This window comes from Trichosurus vulpecula, chromosome 4, assembly GCF_011100635.1.
Source record: "Trichosurus vulpecula isolate mTriVul1 chromosome 4, mTriVul1.pri, whole genome shotgun sequence".
Lineage (NCBI taxonomy): Eukaryota > Metazoa > Chordata > Mammalia > Diprotodontia > Phalangeridae > Trichosurus > Trichosurus vulpecula.
The window spans coordinates 442,250,440-442,268,586 of NC_050576.1; the positions used below are offsets into that span (position 1 = coordinate 442,250,440).

Here is an 18,147-nt window from a genome sequence, read left to right on the forward strand (position 1 = left end):
TTCCGGGGCTCCCTAGTGCTTCTAGGATCAAACACAAAATCCTCTGCTTGGTGTTCAAAGCCCTACATTACCTGCCCCCTTCCTCCTTTCCACTCTTCTTGTACCTTACTCCCCAGCTTGCAGTTGTGGATCCAGTGACCCCAGGCTCCTGGCTGTTCCTCCATCTCTCAGACCTTTTCTCTGGCTGCTCCCCACCAGCGTGCCTGGAATGCTCTTCCTCCTTTGCTCTGTCTCCTGCCTTCCTTTGACTAGAATTCCCTTTTCTACAGGAAGCCTTTCGGGGCCCTCCTTAATCTTTGTGCCTTTCCTCTATTCGTTATCTCCAAATCATCGCATGTACATATTATATATATATATATATCTTGTGTGTGTGTGTGTGTGTGTGTGTGTGTAAAATCAGGGCAGCTAAGTGGCACAGTGGATAGAAGTAGCTGGTCCCAGTTGCTAGCTGTGTGACCCTGGACAATTGCCTCAGTTTTCTCATCTGTGAAATGAGCTGGAGAAGGAAATGGCAAACCTCTCCGGTATCTCTGCCAAGAAAATCCCAAATGGGGTAACAGAGTCAGACACAACCAAACGACAAGTGTGTATGTGTCTGTGTATACATATCCAACTATCCCCATATATTTATATTTCTTGCTTGTACAGTTGTTTTTATAGGATGAATTCCTTGGGAGCATCATGTTCAGTCGTGTCCGACTCTTCCAGCCATAGAATTTGTCCTCCCGCAATCGCGGTTAAGTGACTTGCCCAGTGTCTGAGGCCGAATTTGAACTCGGGTCCCTGTCTCCAGGGCCGGTGTTTTATCCACTGTGCCATCTAGCTGTCGAATATCTTTAAAATTCAATTTTTTTAATTTCCAAATTCCCTCCCACCTCCCTTCCCTTGACAATAGAGAAAGCAAAAAAAAAGTTACAAACACAAGTCAAGCAAACCAAAGTCTGTTCTGGCCACGTCTAAAAATAGTGTGTCCATTTACGCTGAGCCCAGCATCCCTGTCTCGTGGTGGGCAGCGGGTTTCCTCCTGAGGCCTCTGCAATTGGGAGAGCTTGGGTGGCCAGAATTTCAGGATCTTTGCTGGCCACTCAGCACAGACAACGCCCGTACAGTGCTGTTCTTTAAACCAGGCTGGGACGCGTCCAGTCCGTGGGAGATGGCCGTGTAGGTCTCACGGTTGCCTGCTTGGACACGATGTGCGTACGATCTCTCCTTCCGAGGCGCGGGATTCCGGGCAGGCTGGATACAATGTATGCTCTGCCCGAGGTCGCTTAGATACAAGGTAACCTAGGCTAGGCGCGCCCCCGCCTTTTCTCCCTGGGCGGAAGACGCCGTCTGGGCTCGTCGGATACAATGTAACCTTAGCCTGGAGCGCAGACACTGCGGTCGCGTGCAGCTTGGGTACAACGTAACCTGGGCGCCCGCTGTCAGTGACAAGGAGAGAAGGTCTCTGGAGGAAACTGGCCCGAAGGGGAGCCAGGCCTCCTTCGGGGGAGGGTCGGAGAAAAGGACTGTGGAAAGAGCGCAGTTAGACGGGGAAGCGCACTGCGCGTGCGTGCCGGGCCATCGGCGGCTGTCTGGAGAATACGCTGCCCCAAGCCACTCTGGGGAATTCCGGGTAATCCCGGGTAATCCCGGCTCTAGAGCCGGAAGTGACTTCAGTGGTGGTGTCCAATCATCGCCAACCAGCCAATCATCGCGCCGACCTTGAACATCTTCCCTGGGGCACGCGCAAAACAAACGCTATCAACGCCTCACGGCGAGGGGCGCTGTGACCCTCCGAGGCGGTGCAGGAACTTCCGGGGCGGGGCAATCCTGTGCCCTTCCGGCCTGGGGATAGTCAGGCGTGCTCTGCGCTTTCCGCTGTCTTTCCGCTGTCGCTACCACCGTCATCCGCGTGTTTCGGTCATGGCCCCGTTGCTGCTGCCCCTGCTGCTGCGCCCTGCAGCCCGGGCCCTGCGCCCCACAGCCCTCCCGACGCTGCGCCCCGCCGTGGCCGCCGCCACCCGCGCCTTCGGAGGCTTCCTGGGAGGAGGAATCGCCAGCGGGCCGGGGCCCGCGCGCCCCCGCCTCCTGCAGCCGCTCCGGAGCGCGCCCGGTCTATGCTCGTGCACGTGCGGAGGACTCCACACCGAGGGTGAGCGCGCGCGTGGCCGGGACCCAGGGAGGGGCGCGCACGTGCACCCGCACCCCCCTCCCAGGCGGTCAAGTGGCGTCCGGGGCGCTGATTGTGCAGACTGGGGTGCTGGGTTTGGAATTGGGGCTCCCGCCCCCCCATAGGAGCGGCCGGTGCTTGGCGCGGTGGTCATGGGTACGGAGGGAGTGGGCCCCATGTGGCTCAAACCCTAACCCCCTGACCTGCTTTCTGTGGGGGTCCCCGCAGTTCCCTCGCCATCCCGGCTCTGCCTCTGTCCCTCTCTCCAAGACGCTCTTTGTCGGGCTCTCGTGGTTCCGGCTCTGTCTGGTTCGCTAATTCTGTGGTTTCTGACGATCCACAGTGCATTGGGCGTCCAGCCCCAGTGCCTTCCTCAGTGGGCAGTTCTGCCTTTGCAATTGGCGCCCCGAAAGTTTGCCCACGTGATGGCAGCTCCCCCAGACTGGACGCTGCTACTTAGTGCCTTTAAGAGGCTGGGGGGGCAGGGTGTGGCGGCAGTGGAGCTGGGCTAAGAACTTTTCTCTTAAATTAACTCTTGAAGAGAAATGCTGAGGAAAAACCCCTTAATTGGTGGAGAGTGGCTTGGTAGCCACATTCCCTGATGAATACTAGGACCCTGTACATTGATTTTATTTCAATTGTTTTGTTTGTTGCATTGTTAAAGTTGCTTAGTCAATGACCGGATTACTATTTCTCTGGAGAGAGCCAGAGAGGCTCAGAGATTCTTTCAGTTCAGAGCTCGTTGATTAATGTGAAATCTGGCACTTGGCATTAGTGTAGTTGGTGGGTATGGGAAGGGAGGAAGAAGCATTTATTGCATACCTACTATGTGCCGGGCACTGTGTACTTTACAAATATTGTCTGAGCCTCTCAACAACCCTGGGAGATTAGGGCTGTTCCCCATTTTACTGTTGGGAAAACTATCCTGGCAGACAGCAGTGGAAAGGTCTTGCCCAGGGTCACCCAGCAAGTGGGTGGATTTGAACTCAGCTCTACCTGGTTCCAGGCCCAGTGCTCTATCCAGTGAGGGCTATGGATTAAGAAGCCCTCCTGGGGCCCAAAGCTGGCAGTAGAGGAGAAGGTGCAGCGCCATATGCATCTTTACCAGAGGCTGAGGGTCCTCCTCTTCCTCTGAAGAACTTGAAGTGACCTCAGTGTTTTGGAGGAGGGGAGTAGAAAGGGCAAGAGTTATCCACCCTGGCCCCTGTCACACTGTATCAGTAGCTGAGCTGTAAGACCCAACAAGGTTAACAATCATCGCTGCTAGCCCGGGTTCTTTTGATCTGCTTTACTAAGGAAAGCAACGTTAAGGGGTTAACAATCCCGCTTTAATCCAGCATACAACTATCATTCACTTAGTTCAGGGGAAAAAGCCAGCACCCTGAACTTCAGAGTAAATACAAACAAATAACAAACATCAAATCACAATTCAGAGTTACCAGGAAAGCACCAACATCTGGGTTTGGGGGGGGGGGGAGCCTTAACAGTGGCTGCCCAGAGTCTCTTCAAGTCACATGCCACTCTTCCAGTGAGTGAGAGTCCCAAGAAAAACACCAACCTCTTGAGTTTACATATTCTATTCAGGGTCAAAGGGCATCACATGTGACTTAAACCCATGTAAACTAGGCTTTCCCTTGAGGCAAAGAGATGATCAAAGACTCCTGAATTAAAGAAATGAAGGCCAGAGTCTAGAAGGGCACTTGATAAAGAAAGTCCCACCTTAATTACTGATACACACACCTCTGTCCTCTCTGTCCTCCCTCTCCCAGTGGCCTCTTCTCTTGTTGGCTACCCCATTATGACCACTGCGGTCTGTGTCCTAGGCCACAACAGACACTGAAAGGCCCACATTACTATATTCCTCTCCAGGATTCTCTCGTCCTAGCTAAACTTACCTAGTGCTTCTAACCAGCTGCCCGCTTTAGGAGGGGCCTTGGTGAGCTGAAGTGTCCAGCAGAGGGCAGCCATGGTGATAAAGGACCTCAGCAGCCTGAGGTCACCCTCATGGATGAAGGGATTGGGGCTGTTTGACTGGAAGAAGAAAGGTCTTGGATGAGGACCGTGGGGGATAATGGGCAGGGCCAGGAGCAGCCATGGGGGAGAAGTGACAAAGGAACCTTCCCCAAGTGAAGGTGGCCTCCCTTGTGGGCGATCTTCAAGCAGAAGCTGGATCGGGACCCTATCAGGTTATTGGTCTGCCACGTGATGCCCTGCCCCCTCAACATGGCATCTCTGTTCTTGGCCTGGGTCGGGGGATCTGCCAGATTTGGGATTTCATCAGGGTAGAGGATGAGGGTTATTAGTGGCAATATTGCAAGCAGTACCTCGTCCATAACTTAGCAGAGGCAAAGGGATTACGGCTTATTTCCCTGGACCTTAGACACTGGGACGTCTGACCCAGAACTGCCCAAGGAAACAAATCTGAACCGTCTGACCCTAATCCTAAATGGACCAGCTTCCTCTTAGAGTGTCCCTGTTTGGGTAGGGTGGGCACAGGGTGATTTGTCCCAGGTCCTCTGTTTAGTCAGGGCAGACTTGCAGAGACAGGATTTCAGGGTGTCTTAAATGAGGCTTCTGCCTCTGTCACCTGCCCAGCCTTGACTGTGGCCCCCTGACTTCTCTGGGTCTGGCTTTCCTCATCTCTCAAATGAGGGTGTTGTGTTCAGTTACCAATGCTGTTCTCTCCCCTCCGAGCAGCACCATCTCTGTGGGTAGGAGAGCCACAGCATCGGGTCCCAGTGAGTCACTCTGCTTTATCCAGTTTATGGCCTCTGGAATGGGGCCTAGGCCTACCACAAGTGTGCACAGGGATGGATGAATCCTTAACACAAACTCCTCAGGAAAGACTGGCAAATTCACTGTGAACATTGGGAAATGGTCCAGCAGACACTGAGGCAGACACTGCCATCTCAGAGCAGATTTCACCACAGCGGGTGACCAGGGGTGGATATTATAGATGTTGCCTCCCCTGTGAGCAAAATCAAGAGGGGAGTGAATGGTTGTCATGTGTCACAACTATGGAGGGAAAGGAAGGTAGCTTGGTAATCTGTGATTTCCCCAGTCCAGACAGCAAGATTCCTAAGAAAAGTTGGGTTCAGTATCATTGCACTCAACGTCTCCAGTAAAAAAGCTTCCTTCCCCCCCACCCCCGCTGGTTCTGTTATTTGGTACCCATTCAACAGGTGTCCGGAGAAGCAAATTGTTTTCTCCTGCAGTGTGTGAATTGCCAAAACATTAGTGTGTGGATCCCTTCTCTTCATCTGCGCTGGACTCCAGATTTCAGAAAAGACTTTTCTTGGGGTCGGTTTCCCACACGCCCCTTTTACCCATGGCTTGGGGTCCATCCTGAGCTCTGCCGTTCTCCTCAGGCTCAGGCTGGGACGTTCTCTTTGCAGGTTTCTCGGAGGCTCAGCCCCTTCTGGATTTGCCTAGCTTCTGATGCCTCCCCTCTCGAAGGGCTGATTCCCACATCTCCCTCCCCCCATCGCTGTATGCTTTCCATTTGTGTCAGTCTGGTTCCCCTCCTTTGAAGGGATGCCCCTCTCTAGGGACTGCTACATTTCCGTCTTGGCACTGGATGGGTATTTGGGTCTGGAGGAGGCAGGCCCTGCCCTCGAGGAGCTTCCTTCTTGGGAGGGGACCATGCTGTGCCCACTCTGGGAGGACTCTTCTGCAGAGGCACTGAGGGCACCTGTTACTTGTCTGTCATTTATTCCTGGCTGGGGTTGCCAGCCTCAACTCCAGATTCAAGTTCACAGCTGTTGGGGAGAGAGAGTCCAGGCCCGCTCATAGTTCCCATTCCCTATGACACGCAGGGGGAGGGGCAAGCAGGAGGTATGTGGCCATACTGTCCTTATGATGGATGGTCTAAGCTGCCCCACCCAGCTCAACCTTGACAATCCATGGCTGGCCATGCCCAGGGTCTCTGCATCTGTCCTTAACATGAGCCCATGAGAGAATTTAAACAGTGGCATTCCCATGTCTCCATTTTTATTTCAGGGGACAAGGCCTTTGCTGAATTCTTGACAGATGAAATTAAAGAGGAGAGGAAGATCCAGAAACACAAATCCCTCCCCAAGATGTCTGGGGATTGGGAACTGGGTGTGCAAGGGACAGAAGCCAAGTTAGTCCGGAGATTAGCTGGTGAGAGGTGAGCCTGGCCTGGTCTGGGACTGTTGGGTTTATGCCCTGGGCACTCACTGCTGGGCCTACGACCACAGAGTGAGAGCTGGGAAAGGACCTTGGTGATCATCACACGGTGGAATCTGTCTGGGGTCACCAAACCCCACACTCCTGAGTCACTGAGACAACCCTATACAATGGTACTTTCAAGGGGGTGTTTCTAAGGGGAGTTATGGAGAAAGGGGTACAAAGAGGGACCCCTAAAACCTGCTGTGTCTCCTAAGGGTAGGAGGCAAAGGGCTGAGCTTGAGAAACTAGCTGTGGAAGGTGGGGGGGGGGCCTGGAACACAGCTGCACTTTGGGCCTCTGCTTCCATCCTTCCATCCCTTGGCCTGGAGAGGCTACTGGTGTGCATTGGTGGGGGAAGGGTCAGAGGAGGGGATTGCACCAGATATGGGACCCACTGGCTCTTCTTTTTCTGCTTCAGGATCACAGTCACATTCAATATTAACAACAGTATCCCACCGACATTTGATGACGAGCCACCAGAGGGACAGAAAACCCAAGAACAGCAAGAGGTGAGCTCGGCTTGGGGCTCCATTGGCCCAGGAGGGAGGGTGCTGAGCACAGGAAACTGAGGGCTTTCGCATCCTAGAGCTGGGCTCACCAAACAGCTTCTCAGGGTCCAGCAGGTTAATTCAGTTCTGGTTGGACTGTGTGCAGAGCCCCCCTCAAAACAGATCAGTGCAGGGTAACTGAGGAAAGAGAGGGCCCTAGCTACTGGGGCATCAGTGGAGGCTTCCCATAAGAGGCAGCAACCAGGCTGAGCCCCAGTCCAGTGTGAGCCATGTTCCCAGGGTCCACAGCATGCGCAGGAGATAGAGTACCAAGTCTGAGAAACGTGTGTAAGAAAGGGGCCATGTTGGTCAAGCAGTTTGGAGCGCCATTTTGGAAGGTACCAGGTATCAAGGGACAGATTCATACTTGGTCCTGGAAGCAGCTGGCAGGTGTGGAAGAGAAGCTGTTGGCAGGGAGTGATCCCATCATGCCTCAAGGGGAGGAAGCTGGTCCCTGGACCGATAGAAGCCTAGCTAACTGACTTTTCCTTGGGTCCAGCCTGAACTTACATCAACCCCGAACTTTGTGGTGGAGGTTGTGAAGGATGATACCAAGAAGGCCCTTGTGCTGGACTGCCACTATCCAGAGGATGAGGTAGAGTTTCCCATGGGGCGGGGCCTGCTCCTGCTACTTCCTCCTGGGCTCTTTGTGGAGGGGCAATGTGAGGTTGGGTGGGAAATGCTGTGAGGTCAGCCTCTGCCAAGACTTCTGAGCTAGGGGAAACTTTACTGGCAGGTGGTGGTCCTGGCAACGTCACCCATTTTACAGTTAAGGTGAGGCTCAGAGCTTCTCAAGCCCAGGCCTTATGACTCCAAACAAGCAGCTCTTTCCACAGCTCCAGACCCTTGGCTAGGGCCCAGCCTCCATTTTTTTCCGAAAACTTAGGTTGGACAGGAAGAAGAGGATGAGAGTGACATCTTCTCCATCCGGGAAGTTAGCTTTCAGCCCGCTACTGAATCCGACTGGAAGGATACAAACTACACACTCAACACAGATTCGCTGGACTGGGTAGGTGCTGGGGGTCTTAGCCAGGGTAGGGGCCCTCCTCCTTCCACAAGCCAACCCTGCTTGGGGTGCTTTGCCCATGTCCCCTCCCCTGCTACCTGAGAGCTCAGAAGAACCCCCCACTGTTAAAGCCTTCCTACTCTGGGTATCTGTATCCAAGGGCTTAGAATATCCTTGTTAGCTCTGAGCCCCCACGCAGAGAGAACACTGGCCAAACACCTGAGGATGCCTAGACCCCCAACGTTATTTCTACTAAGGGCACCCAGAGTAGTAGCAGAGGCCTGAGGTTAGAGCGACAGGAACAAGAACCTTAAAGGGGGTCCTGTTCCGCAGTCCCAGACACCTCTGCCCTGGCCTGCCCACTGGGCCTCAGACCACTCTGCCCCTTTGCAGGCTTGTCATTTCCCAGGTGCTGGTGCTTCTTTTCAGAAGGTTTCACTTCTTCCTCACTTGTCTCCTCCCCTCTCTTAAGACAGTCTTTGTACTTGTTTGAGATGCCCCCTTTCCTAGTTTGGGGGTTTGCTTCTCAGTTCCTTTTATCGTGATGTAATTCAGCTTCCCCAGTCAGTCCCTAACAGTCTAGACCTTTAGACTTTGGTGCAAATGGCACTTCTGCATTTCCTCTTATCGCACCTGTGGGTGATGGACATGAAACCGTATCCTTCATTCTTGCTGCCTCTTGTGCGTGTCAGGTGCCCTGGGAGCCTGAGGCAGGGTCTCTTCTCTAAGTGTCATGTGTACAATCATCTCTCCTGTGGCTACTGGCAGTGAGTCAGAAGGAAGGGGGACCCAGGCCCCTTCCCTCTGCCCAGGAGTAACAGTGAAACTCCTAACCCATGGACAGAATTGAGGGGTCTTCAGGGCAGTCAAGTGGTCAGACAGCTGCTGAAATGAAGAATGACCAGGACAAAAGTCCAGGGTCAGTGTCTGCAGGGTGTGGTCTGGCGCTTTGCCTGACCCATACAGAAGAACACAGCAGGCAGAGAGAAGCAGGCACCAACAGCTGTCTCCTTACAGGCCCTGTACGACCACTTGATGGACTTCCTGGCTGACCGAGGGGTGGACAACACGTTTGCAGATGAACTGATCGAGCTCAGCACAGCCCTAGAGCACCAGGAGTACATCAACTTTCTGGAAGATCTGAAAGGGTTTGTCAAGTGTCAGTAGGAAGGCCTGAGGCTGCGAGCCGTGCAGGACACCCAGAGCCCTTCCTTCCAAGAGAATGTTATCTAGAAGCTATCATGGAGAAAATACTGCCAGGTGTAAATTATGTTGCCTAACCCTTTATTTCCTTCCTCTGCTGGCTTTTGTACACTACCACAGAATGCCGAGAAATAAAACCCTTGGATCTCTCCAGCGCACAGTGTCAGTCCTGTCTTCCCTCAGTCCCCTCCCCACACTCAGGAATAAATAGAAACACGACTCCAAGATTCAGAAGGACATCCTCCCAAGGCCATCAGAGGAGCACTGTCAAAGTGTCACACACCTGCACACAGAAGAGAATAGTCTGTGGTTATTAGGGAGGCCTAGAGCAGGAACAGGGTTGGGGATGGAGGTGGGAGCTAACCCTGCCTGACTGGTCAGCAGCCCCAAGGGTCACTGCCTTGTCCTGAGCAGCCTCCCTGATAGGCTTCTCTCAGGCCTTTAGTAATGAGAAGGGGGCAGCCCTTCAAACCCCAAACCAGCTGCAATCTCCTTCTGGCTCCTGTCCTCACCACTGTCGCAGCATACAGGCTGACCCTTGTGAGGTCAGGTGGTTAGTCAAAGGGATCCTTAAGTGTAGGACAGCCTGAAGGCCTCTGACATGGTGACTCACCTCCCCCAACATACATGCTGTTCTCTTGGACACTGACTCACTCTGAGCTGGTGGTCCACTAACAACTCCAGCTCTTCTCCTAGGAACTGTCCTAGCCTTGTCTCCCTTCTGGTTACATGTGTAGTTTTAGTTTCTCTCTGCCCACTGAAAGGCCATCAGCTTCCTGGCATCTGACAATGAAGGATTCGGGGTCAGAGGGTGATGCAGTATTTGGGACAGAAACATTCCCCAGACAGCAGCCCCACTGAGTCTCCCTCAGGAGCCAGAAGGCTCCAGCACCCTGGATGCGCACTAAGCCTACCACACAGCTCAGGAGAAGACTGGCATTTTCTTCTGTTCCACTGGTGACGGAAAACTCGGGCCTATGGGCACAGAACTCACTGTGTCTGTTCACACTCTCCTCTAACAGGGCCCGGAAGGTCTGTTCTGTCAGCTCTGGAGCCTGAGGAGGAACACAGTCAAGGAAAGTAATCCCCCCTGCTGTGGTTCTCCTAGAGGCCCCCTCCCTCTGACTGGACAGTGTCTCCCAGAACCTCTTTCAGAAGGGACCACAACCTGTGCTCTTCCCCCACCTCCCTTGAGCTTCCTCTTTGTATGTCTTCCCCCATTAGAACATAAAGTCCTAGAGGGCAGGGACTCGACTCTAGCACTTAGTACACAGTCAGCACTTAATAAATGGGGGCTGACTGACTACAAATGGACAGTTGTATAAAAGCTAACTGATAGCAAGGGGGGGTGACTCACCTGAGAGAAGAGATGAAGACCACACTGACACAGGACCGTGCCTCTCACCACAGTCAGGTTGTACCTAAAAGTACACCCGTTTTCAGAATCCAGCTAGAAAAATACTTTGGTTTGGTTGAAATGCTAAAGGCCCCAACTCAGCTGCTGCCCCAAAGACTGAAACCCTTACCTTGAACACACTGGACAAACGAGCCTGTCTGTCTGCAGCCCCTCCAGCAGGGCCCTGAGACACCTGTCATCAAACTGCAGACTCCTTTCATACTCCTCAATGAAGGCTTGTTCTGGAAGGGAGAGGAAAGCTATGGCACTGAGGGCAAAACCACTATTCTCTTCTCCTGACACAGAAAAAAAGGCAATGAAGAAACCTCCAAGTGTCCAGGGACAGGAGGAATATAATTAGGAAGCCTCATCCCACCGCTGGGCTGCTGCATGGGCTATGGAAAAGAGCAATGAGACTCAATGTTAGTGGGGCTGTGAAAAATCAGGCACGTTCACTGACTGCCTGAAGGAAAATGAGGCAATGGGTAGGGCACTACAAAAATAATCACCCTCTTGGACCCAGTAACTTCATGGGTGGGAAATGCTCATTCAGATATCTCCACAACATCATATGGGGCTGCAAAGCCCCCTTAAAATGCCTGATAAGAGGGGGTAATGAGAGAAAATTCGCTACGTTTACATCACAGACTACTATAATGTAATTAAGACCTACAAGTAGGAGGAATATAAAGTAATCTGGGCAAAATTTAAAGCAAAACCAGAATAAAATACATACTAAGACCACTTAAAAGGAAAAATGAATGAAAAGACAAAGAATCCTGAGAGGAAGAGACTGAGGCATGAAGGGATTTTGTGGACTGAAATTTAAAAAGGAACAGCACATTCAATGAGTTCTATTATTGTTCAATATTAAAGTTGTTTTTCAGTTCTCTGACTGGCACTGAAGCCACCTAGTTCTTCATGTGGGACCCCAGTTCTACTCCTAGGTCATAAAGAGCATGGTGGTGAAGGGTTCCTACAATATTTTACTGGTCTGAAAAGGGTGTCTGGGGATGAAATGGAGATGATGACAACTAGACATGAAGTGGACAGGGTTAGCTGTTTCTAGGACAGTTCTAACAGTAAGGATGTCGGGAGCCAGCAATGGCAGGTGAACAGATGGCATTCAGGAGAATGCCTGACTTTAAGCAAAGGGATAAAAGAGAAACCCATCCTGAAGATGTCATTTATGATTTACACGGTTTTTCAAAGGAGGGAAGATTCTAAAGGAATGGGTGAGATCCTGGCCCATCCTGAGAGGCAAGTCAAGTCAAGCATCAGCACAGTGTGGAGAGGCTCATTTGGCATCTCAACCACGTTGGCTACCTTGTTGAGGGAAAGGTCACGGCGAGTCTTCCGGTTTATGTTCCAGACTAGCTGGACCATTTGGGTCGTTTCCCCATGACATCAGCTTCAGTCAACAATAAATAAATGACCATCATATTGCCAAAGATGACCAAGCTGACATGAGCAGCTCTGGGCCCATCTACGTGTTCTCATCTCTATACAAACTTTAGAAGCTTCATGTACAGAGGCATCCTGGGTATGTGTGATGAGCCTTCAGCCCTTCAGAAGCGACAATCACTGCCAGTGCAGACCCAACTGTGGTCCATGGGTGATTCCACAGAAATGCCAGACTTGGTAGAGCAATATGCAGCTGTACAGGAGGCCTTCCAACAAAGTTCCAGCCCCAACCATCCAAGAGATGAAACCACAGCAAAAACTTTTTCCACAATCCATGGAATGACAACAGAAGCAGGGGAGATGTCAGGCAGGGAAATGGGTGCTCCCCTAACGCATTTGCCACGGTCATGATATCCTATGCAGACTGCCATGGTGAGCAAACTGAACTCATGCTACCAATAATGTACATGCCTTCAAACAGTAGGATGAGCCTAGCATGCCCCATGCCCAAATGGTTATACCATTGGACCAGCCACTGTCTGGCAAGCCCACTGATACTTAAATCATGGATGGCTATAGCTAGTAACCTAGCCCAGAAATGAGCCAGAAAGTAGGCTAGATTGCTTCTGGCAAACTGAACAGAACAGAATCTCATCAAAAACACTTAGATTACTTAGATTTAATTTCTATGCCCCAAAACCCTCCCACCCACCCCCAACAACAACAAAAAAGAACCCCTCTTGTACCACATAGCCAAACCATGTCCAAAAAAGGGTGCCTTCTTACATCCTGACCATGGGATGGTCACGGCATTATTCGGAATGCTGAGGCTTTCCAGGTCCATTGTTCTCCTGGTTCTGCTCACTTCACTCTGCATCAAGTCATACAGATCTTCCCAGATTTCTCTGACACCATCTCCTTCATCACTTAAGATTCCATTCAATTCAAGTGAGGAATTTGTTCAGCCATTTGCCAATACAATCACCTCTTTAGTTCTCAGTCTGGTACCACCACAAAGAGCTGCTATAAATATTGTACATGTGGTTCCTTCCCTTCTTGCTTTGATGTCTTGGTGGCATAGGCCTAGTAGCTGCACTGACAGGTCCATGGGTAGGCCCAGCTGAGTGACTTTGGGCTCTAGGTCTCAGCTTCTCTCCAGGATGGTTAGACCAGGTCACAGCTCCACAACACTTCCTTAACAGGCCTGTATCCTTCCAGCATCTGCCGTTTTCCTTGAGTGATCTGGCGGATTTCTTCATATGGATGTTTGTAGTTTAAATTTCTTCTCCCAAGAATGGCTTGTTCATATCCTTTGGCCATTTATCAATTAGACCCTATGAGGCAAGGCCATCCCATGGGTGCTCAAAGGACAAAAGGGCAGCACAAGCAAAGAAAGAAAACAGAAAAGAAAATCCTTCTTTCTCCACCCAGGGCTAACTAATCTTGTCTGCAGAGGAGGCAAAGGGGCACCCACGAGGACAGAAAAACATCTTGGGGTCTCAGAGCAGATTCTGGTGGGAGGATCTGCACAACTGTGAGGGTGAGCTTGGACATGAGGTATCTGAAAGAGACGAAGATGCCAGGGCATGGAAAAGGTGTTGACGGACTCATCTAGAACCAACCAACCCAAGGAACTGGCCAGGAGGCTTCAGCAAGTGCTGAACCAGTGGAAGACATCTGTGTCTCACAATGACCTGGGAGACAGAGGGAAAACAAGCTCCCCTGGGCTTGTTCAATGGCTCTCATCCCAAGGTGCTCCCACCCACACATCAAGATCATTCAAGACTCCTGGGAAGAGGGAGTAATGGAAACAACACTGCATCCCCCACCCCCCAATAATGAGGCACAAAATGAGGGGCTGGACATTCCCCAGAGGTGCTGGTCACCATCTGGCTCAAAGTCCAGGTCAAGGAGGGACAGCTTCCCTGGGGACAAGAGACACTTCTGTGGGGGTTGTATGAAGCCCCAAGGCACTAAAGAGCCTCCTGGAAGAGATCTGGAATTTCCCGGAGTTCAGATTTTCCATTCACACAAGGAACACCAAATGGATGAAGAATGCCCATGGCCCAGATTTCCACCTGCATTTGAATGGACATCCTACAGAGCCAGACCTTCATATGTATTTCTAAGACCCAGTACAAGGGGACTATGAGCTGGGCAGGGTTGAAGAGGAGGCAGAGAACAGGCTAGATCACACTAAGACACTGCCAACCTCCTCTACTGACAGGAGCTTGCCTACAGCAAAGACCCATACAAATATTTTACTGCTGTTGCTGCCTCCAGAGCAAGAATGAAAGATGGGCATCACACAGAGAGGCAAAGGGCGTGACCAGGCTGTAACATATCACAAAGCACTCTGAAGGACAAGGGTCAAGCCCTTGATCACAGCTTAGGGAGGACATGGGATGATGGGATGGCCGTGCTCCTGGAGCCCAGGCCTCTGTGTGGGAGGACATGGAGGAGTAATGCAGCAAGGGCACAGGGATAGCTTGGGGAGAGGCCCCAGAACCTCCCTTTGAGACCCTAAAACATTGCCACAAGGGCTCTGAGCCAGCCTGGACATAGGGAGGGGCATCAGACAATCCTGGGGCTGATGAAGATACACACTCAGTACCAGGCACTAAGAGTGTAAATATACTGAGGGGAACAATTCCTCCTGTCAAGGTGGGAGCCATGAGAGTGTGTGTGTGCATGGTCCACAGTGACCCATACCGCGCCCCCTCCACCCACACATACCCACAGACACAGAATGGGGAGATTCAAATAAATACAAGACAGGAAGAGAGGGAGAGAGCAAGGGAGGGGCACATAGTTGGCCTGTGGGCTGTGGAAGGGAGTCTAGAACACATGGAACCAACAAGGGTAGCAATGAGTGTATATAAAGCACCAAAGGCTTGCAGAACACCAGCTGTGCATGGTACCTCATTAGATCCTCACCCAATGCTACGAGGCGGGGACTACTGTCACCTGCCCTTTTACAGATAAGGAAACTGAGGGGATTTGCCCAGGATCCCCCAGCTGCTACGTGAGGAGCAGGATTAGAACTCAAGCCTCCCTGGCTCTAGGAACAGTGCTCTAGCCCTGTGAAAGAGCCAGGGCAGGCTCCTACATGGAAGAGTGGCAGAGAGTCTGCTCTGCCCCCAGAGGCCATGGCTTCATGAAGACAACCCAGCCCATTTTTTCCTTCAAAGTTCTCTGGGGTCAGGGCTGTCTGGAGCACGCTGGTGTGGGAGTGGCTTCTAGCCCCAGATTCAGTCTCCTCATTTGTAGTCCACACTTACCGCTCTCCCAGAGGCCGCCCATGGAGCAGATCCTCAGGCATTCCCCTAAGCTCAGAGAGCGGAGGGATCTGCCCAAGATTGCCCAGCTGGGTCTGTCCTAGGACCCAGGCCTCCTGATGCCTAGGTTAGTGAATCTTTTTCAGAGAACAGGCACAAAAGGACACTGAGACACAGGGGGAGTCTGTGGCCAGCCTGCCCCCAGGGAGCTGGAGCATCCAAAGCCCACACTCCAGGTCACCTTGGCTCATCAGCTCCTGCTGGATTTCCTCCAAGACAGTGAGTTCTTCAGGGTCCTCCACCTACAAGGGAGAGGAAGTATGTGGGTTTGTGCTCTCCTCATCCAAAGGACCCCAACCGGCTCGGTGTGGAGTCAAGACCCCTCGAGGGAGCCCGCAAGAGGGAGGGAGGAAACAGCCCTTTCATGTTGTCCTGGTGCACCGGCCTTTTCCCCACTGATGCTAAAGAAATAAGAGGGGCCCCATGCTTCCTGGTCTCAGTCTCGGGCCTCCATCCCTGGAAGATGGGTGATGGTCCCTGTTCCCCTCACTCACCACCTGAGGGAAAACAAACCTGTGCAAAGATCTCGCTGCACCTCTGGGCCGACGGGCTCTCATGTGTAGACTGCAAGGCCAGCCACTCTGCCTCCATCACCTCCTGGGCCATGAGGCCTCGAGGGGCTTCTCCCACTCGGCGATACTTGTCCAGGAGTCGGGCCCGGCTGTTTTTCATTCTCAGGATGCATCGCTGGGAGGAGAGAGATAAGTGAGTGTAAAATGCAAAAAAATGAGCAACACAAAGTATGGGTCAGACAGTGATGCTTCAGGCCCTTTCCTGTCAGGGCCAAGCTGCAGGCTAACTACAGGAGAGGGGGTTGGGGGAGAAGGGCCTGACCTTAGGATGGAGTAGAGGCAGGCCTCACCTACAACAGCAGAGGCACTGGGTAGCACCTCTCATACAGTGCCGCCTCCATCCAACATTTCTGCCCCTCCATTCATGAAGTGATATTTCTAAGAGTGAGTGAGGCACAGGGGGAAAAATGGAATTAGACAGAGAAAGTGGCTAGGAGAAGGAGCTCAAACCAGGGGCTTCAAAAGTATAATCTCACGGAGGATACAGAGAGAATAAAGAGGGAACATCAAAAAATAAAATTCAGAATAAATTTAGATTGGAAAGGAAAAGAAATGAGGAGAAGGAAGCAAAGGAAAACTTCCTAGAAAAGAGTTCTTTAGGGCTGTTTGCTTAAGAGGGAACCGAAAGAGACTGCCAAAGAGGGTGGATAAGTAGAAAACGAAACCCATTTAGTTAACAATTTAATTATATCCAAAGAAATATGGGAGAGGGCAGGCAAACCGCAGCAGGGAAGAGGGATAAGCTCTGCGCACAGACAACCAAAAGTAGCTTTCGAGTCAACAACTGTGAAAAGGGGAAAAAATGGAATGCAAAGGAAATAAATGAAGAGAAGGGTTACTGGAGAACCCCAAGTGCCTAGCGCATAACTTCATCATCCACACTGGGGGCTGGAGGGAAAGCAGAGTCCTAAGCATTACCGCTGTGGCCCTGGTCTGCTGTCCCTGGACCGTCCTGGAGGCGCACAGGAGGAAGGCGATCCAACGTGGGAACATTTTTGTATCCTAGACACTCTAACTGCTACGCTTATTTTAAAGGGTGGGTGTGAGACGATTCTGTCCCAGGGTGCCATTCTAGAGAAGGACCGGAGGGAAGGGCGGGGTTCCAGACTGGGAAATGAGCTGAAGCTTCCTTGCTTTGCATTCATGTCTTACCGATTTCTGGGATCCTTTGATTTTTAAAGATGGGTCTTTGCTTCTGGAAGACGCCTCGGACATTTGGGAGGGGGAAGAACTACCCTAAATTCGTGGCTAACCCCCCTCCCTTCCCCCAGGAACAAACACAACTCTAACTCTAAATGCGCGGCAGAGAATGTCCAGCAACCTCTGCAGTCTAGTCTACCACCTACCCACAGCCACAGTTAGTCCGGAAGGAGCCAAGGCTGGGCCTCACAATCATCCCGGGCCAGTTCGAAGGCAGCGTGAACAAGGTGTTACGAGTGTTCCCAACAGTCTCCCCGAAGACTTAGAACTAAGCACAGCTCCACCAACAATGCACTGGTGCAGCAGGCGGCGAGCCAGGAGAGTGGGCGGGAAGGGGCGGGGCCTAGACACGGTAGGCCGCAGGAGGAGGTGTGCCCGCGGGGCACAATGGGAGGGGCAATGTACCCTGAACTGGACCGCACTCACCTGCCGGTACGTCTCCTTCCAGGGCGGACCCCCAGGGCGCTTGTGAAGTCCACGTCGTCCATGCCCCGCCACTGCCTCCTCCATGACGCCCGCAGCCCCAGCGAGGCCGGGCGGCCGAGGCCACTACTTCCGCCTCTCGGCGCCCCTCCCCCCCACCGCACTGCATACTGGGAATGGTAGTCCGATCAGAGACTGCGCATGTTTGCGTCCCTCCGGCGCAGGTTGGGAACGGTAGTCCAACTTTCCCGCTCTTTTAGGCCCCTCCCCCTGGATCCCCATCCGACAGACGCGGAGGCCCTGGGCGCGAAGGGCCTATCCTAGTTCCACAAGCCCCAGAAGGCAACATCACGAGGACCCGATTTCTTTGGGGTCCTTGGCGGACTGCAAGCTCGGGGCAGGCTTTGCCCACCCGGGCTTCAGTTCGCCTGTGGGGATAAAGGATCTTTTGGACATACAGGCGGAGCCGCCTCAATAAAGTGAGATGGGAGAAGCGGCCAGCCCCAAGGACCGCGCCCTCCATAGTGACGCCAGTAGGTCAGAGTTCACAGCCTTGGCTGCCAATTCATCCAGTAGCCCCGCCCCTGGGAGCCTGGGGTTCGGATTGGGCAGAAGAGCGGAGATCACTGATTGGTCGGAGAGGAGGGAGCGCCGATTGGACGGGCACCGGAACGGGCGTTCATGGGCTGGAGCAGAGGCTGGTGGGCATTGATT

At 52.4% G+C, this 18,147-nt stretch overlaps 2 protein-coding genes across 4 annotated transcripts; one reads left to right on the forward strand and one right to left on the reverse strand.

The window, feature by feature from the left end:
• Nucleotides 1-1,701: 1,701 nt before the first annotated feature.
• Nucleotides 1,702-9,255, forward strand: LOC118848085 (complement C1q binding protein). The gene is made up of 6 exons (XM_036756818.1): nt 1,702-2,134; nt 6,152-6,302; nt 6,762-6,852; nt 7,391-7,486; nt 7,778-7,900; nt 8,915-9,255. Exons 1-6 carry the CDS (start codon nt 1,906-1,908, stop codon nt 9,062-9,064), a joined length of 840 nt encoding a protein of 279 aa, XP_036612713.1. The 5' UTR covers nt 1,702-1,905; the 3' UTR covers nt 9,065-9,255.
• On the reverse strand, nt 9,165-17,593 carry RPAIN (RPA interacting protein). 3 transcript variants are annotated; one of them, XM_036756819.1, is made up of 7 exons: nt 17,437-17,593; nt 15,752-15,925; nt 15,420-15,480; nt 10,627-10,738; nt 10,458-10,521; nt 10,015-10,155; nt 9,165-9,383 (listed from the first exon to the last, which is right to left on the reverse strand). In XM_036756819.1, the coding sequence occupies exons 1-7, from the start codon at nt 17,518-17,520 to the stop codon at nt 9,354-9,356; spliced, it is 666 nt and encodes a 221-aa protein (XP_036612714.1). In that variant the 5' UTR covers nt 17,521-17,593; the 3' UTR covers nt 9,165-9,353. The 3 variants fall into 3 exon arrangements, with proteins under 3 accessions (XP_036612714.1, XP_036612715.1, XP_036612717.1); XM_036756820.1 differs by lacking the exon at nt 17,437-17,593 and adding an exon at nt 17,157-17,423; XM_036756822.1 differs by lacking the exon at nt 10,015-10,155 and having other exon boundaries at nt 17,437-17,587.
• Between the last annotated feature and the right edge of the window lie 554 nt (nt 17,594-18,147).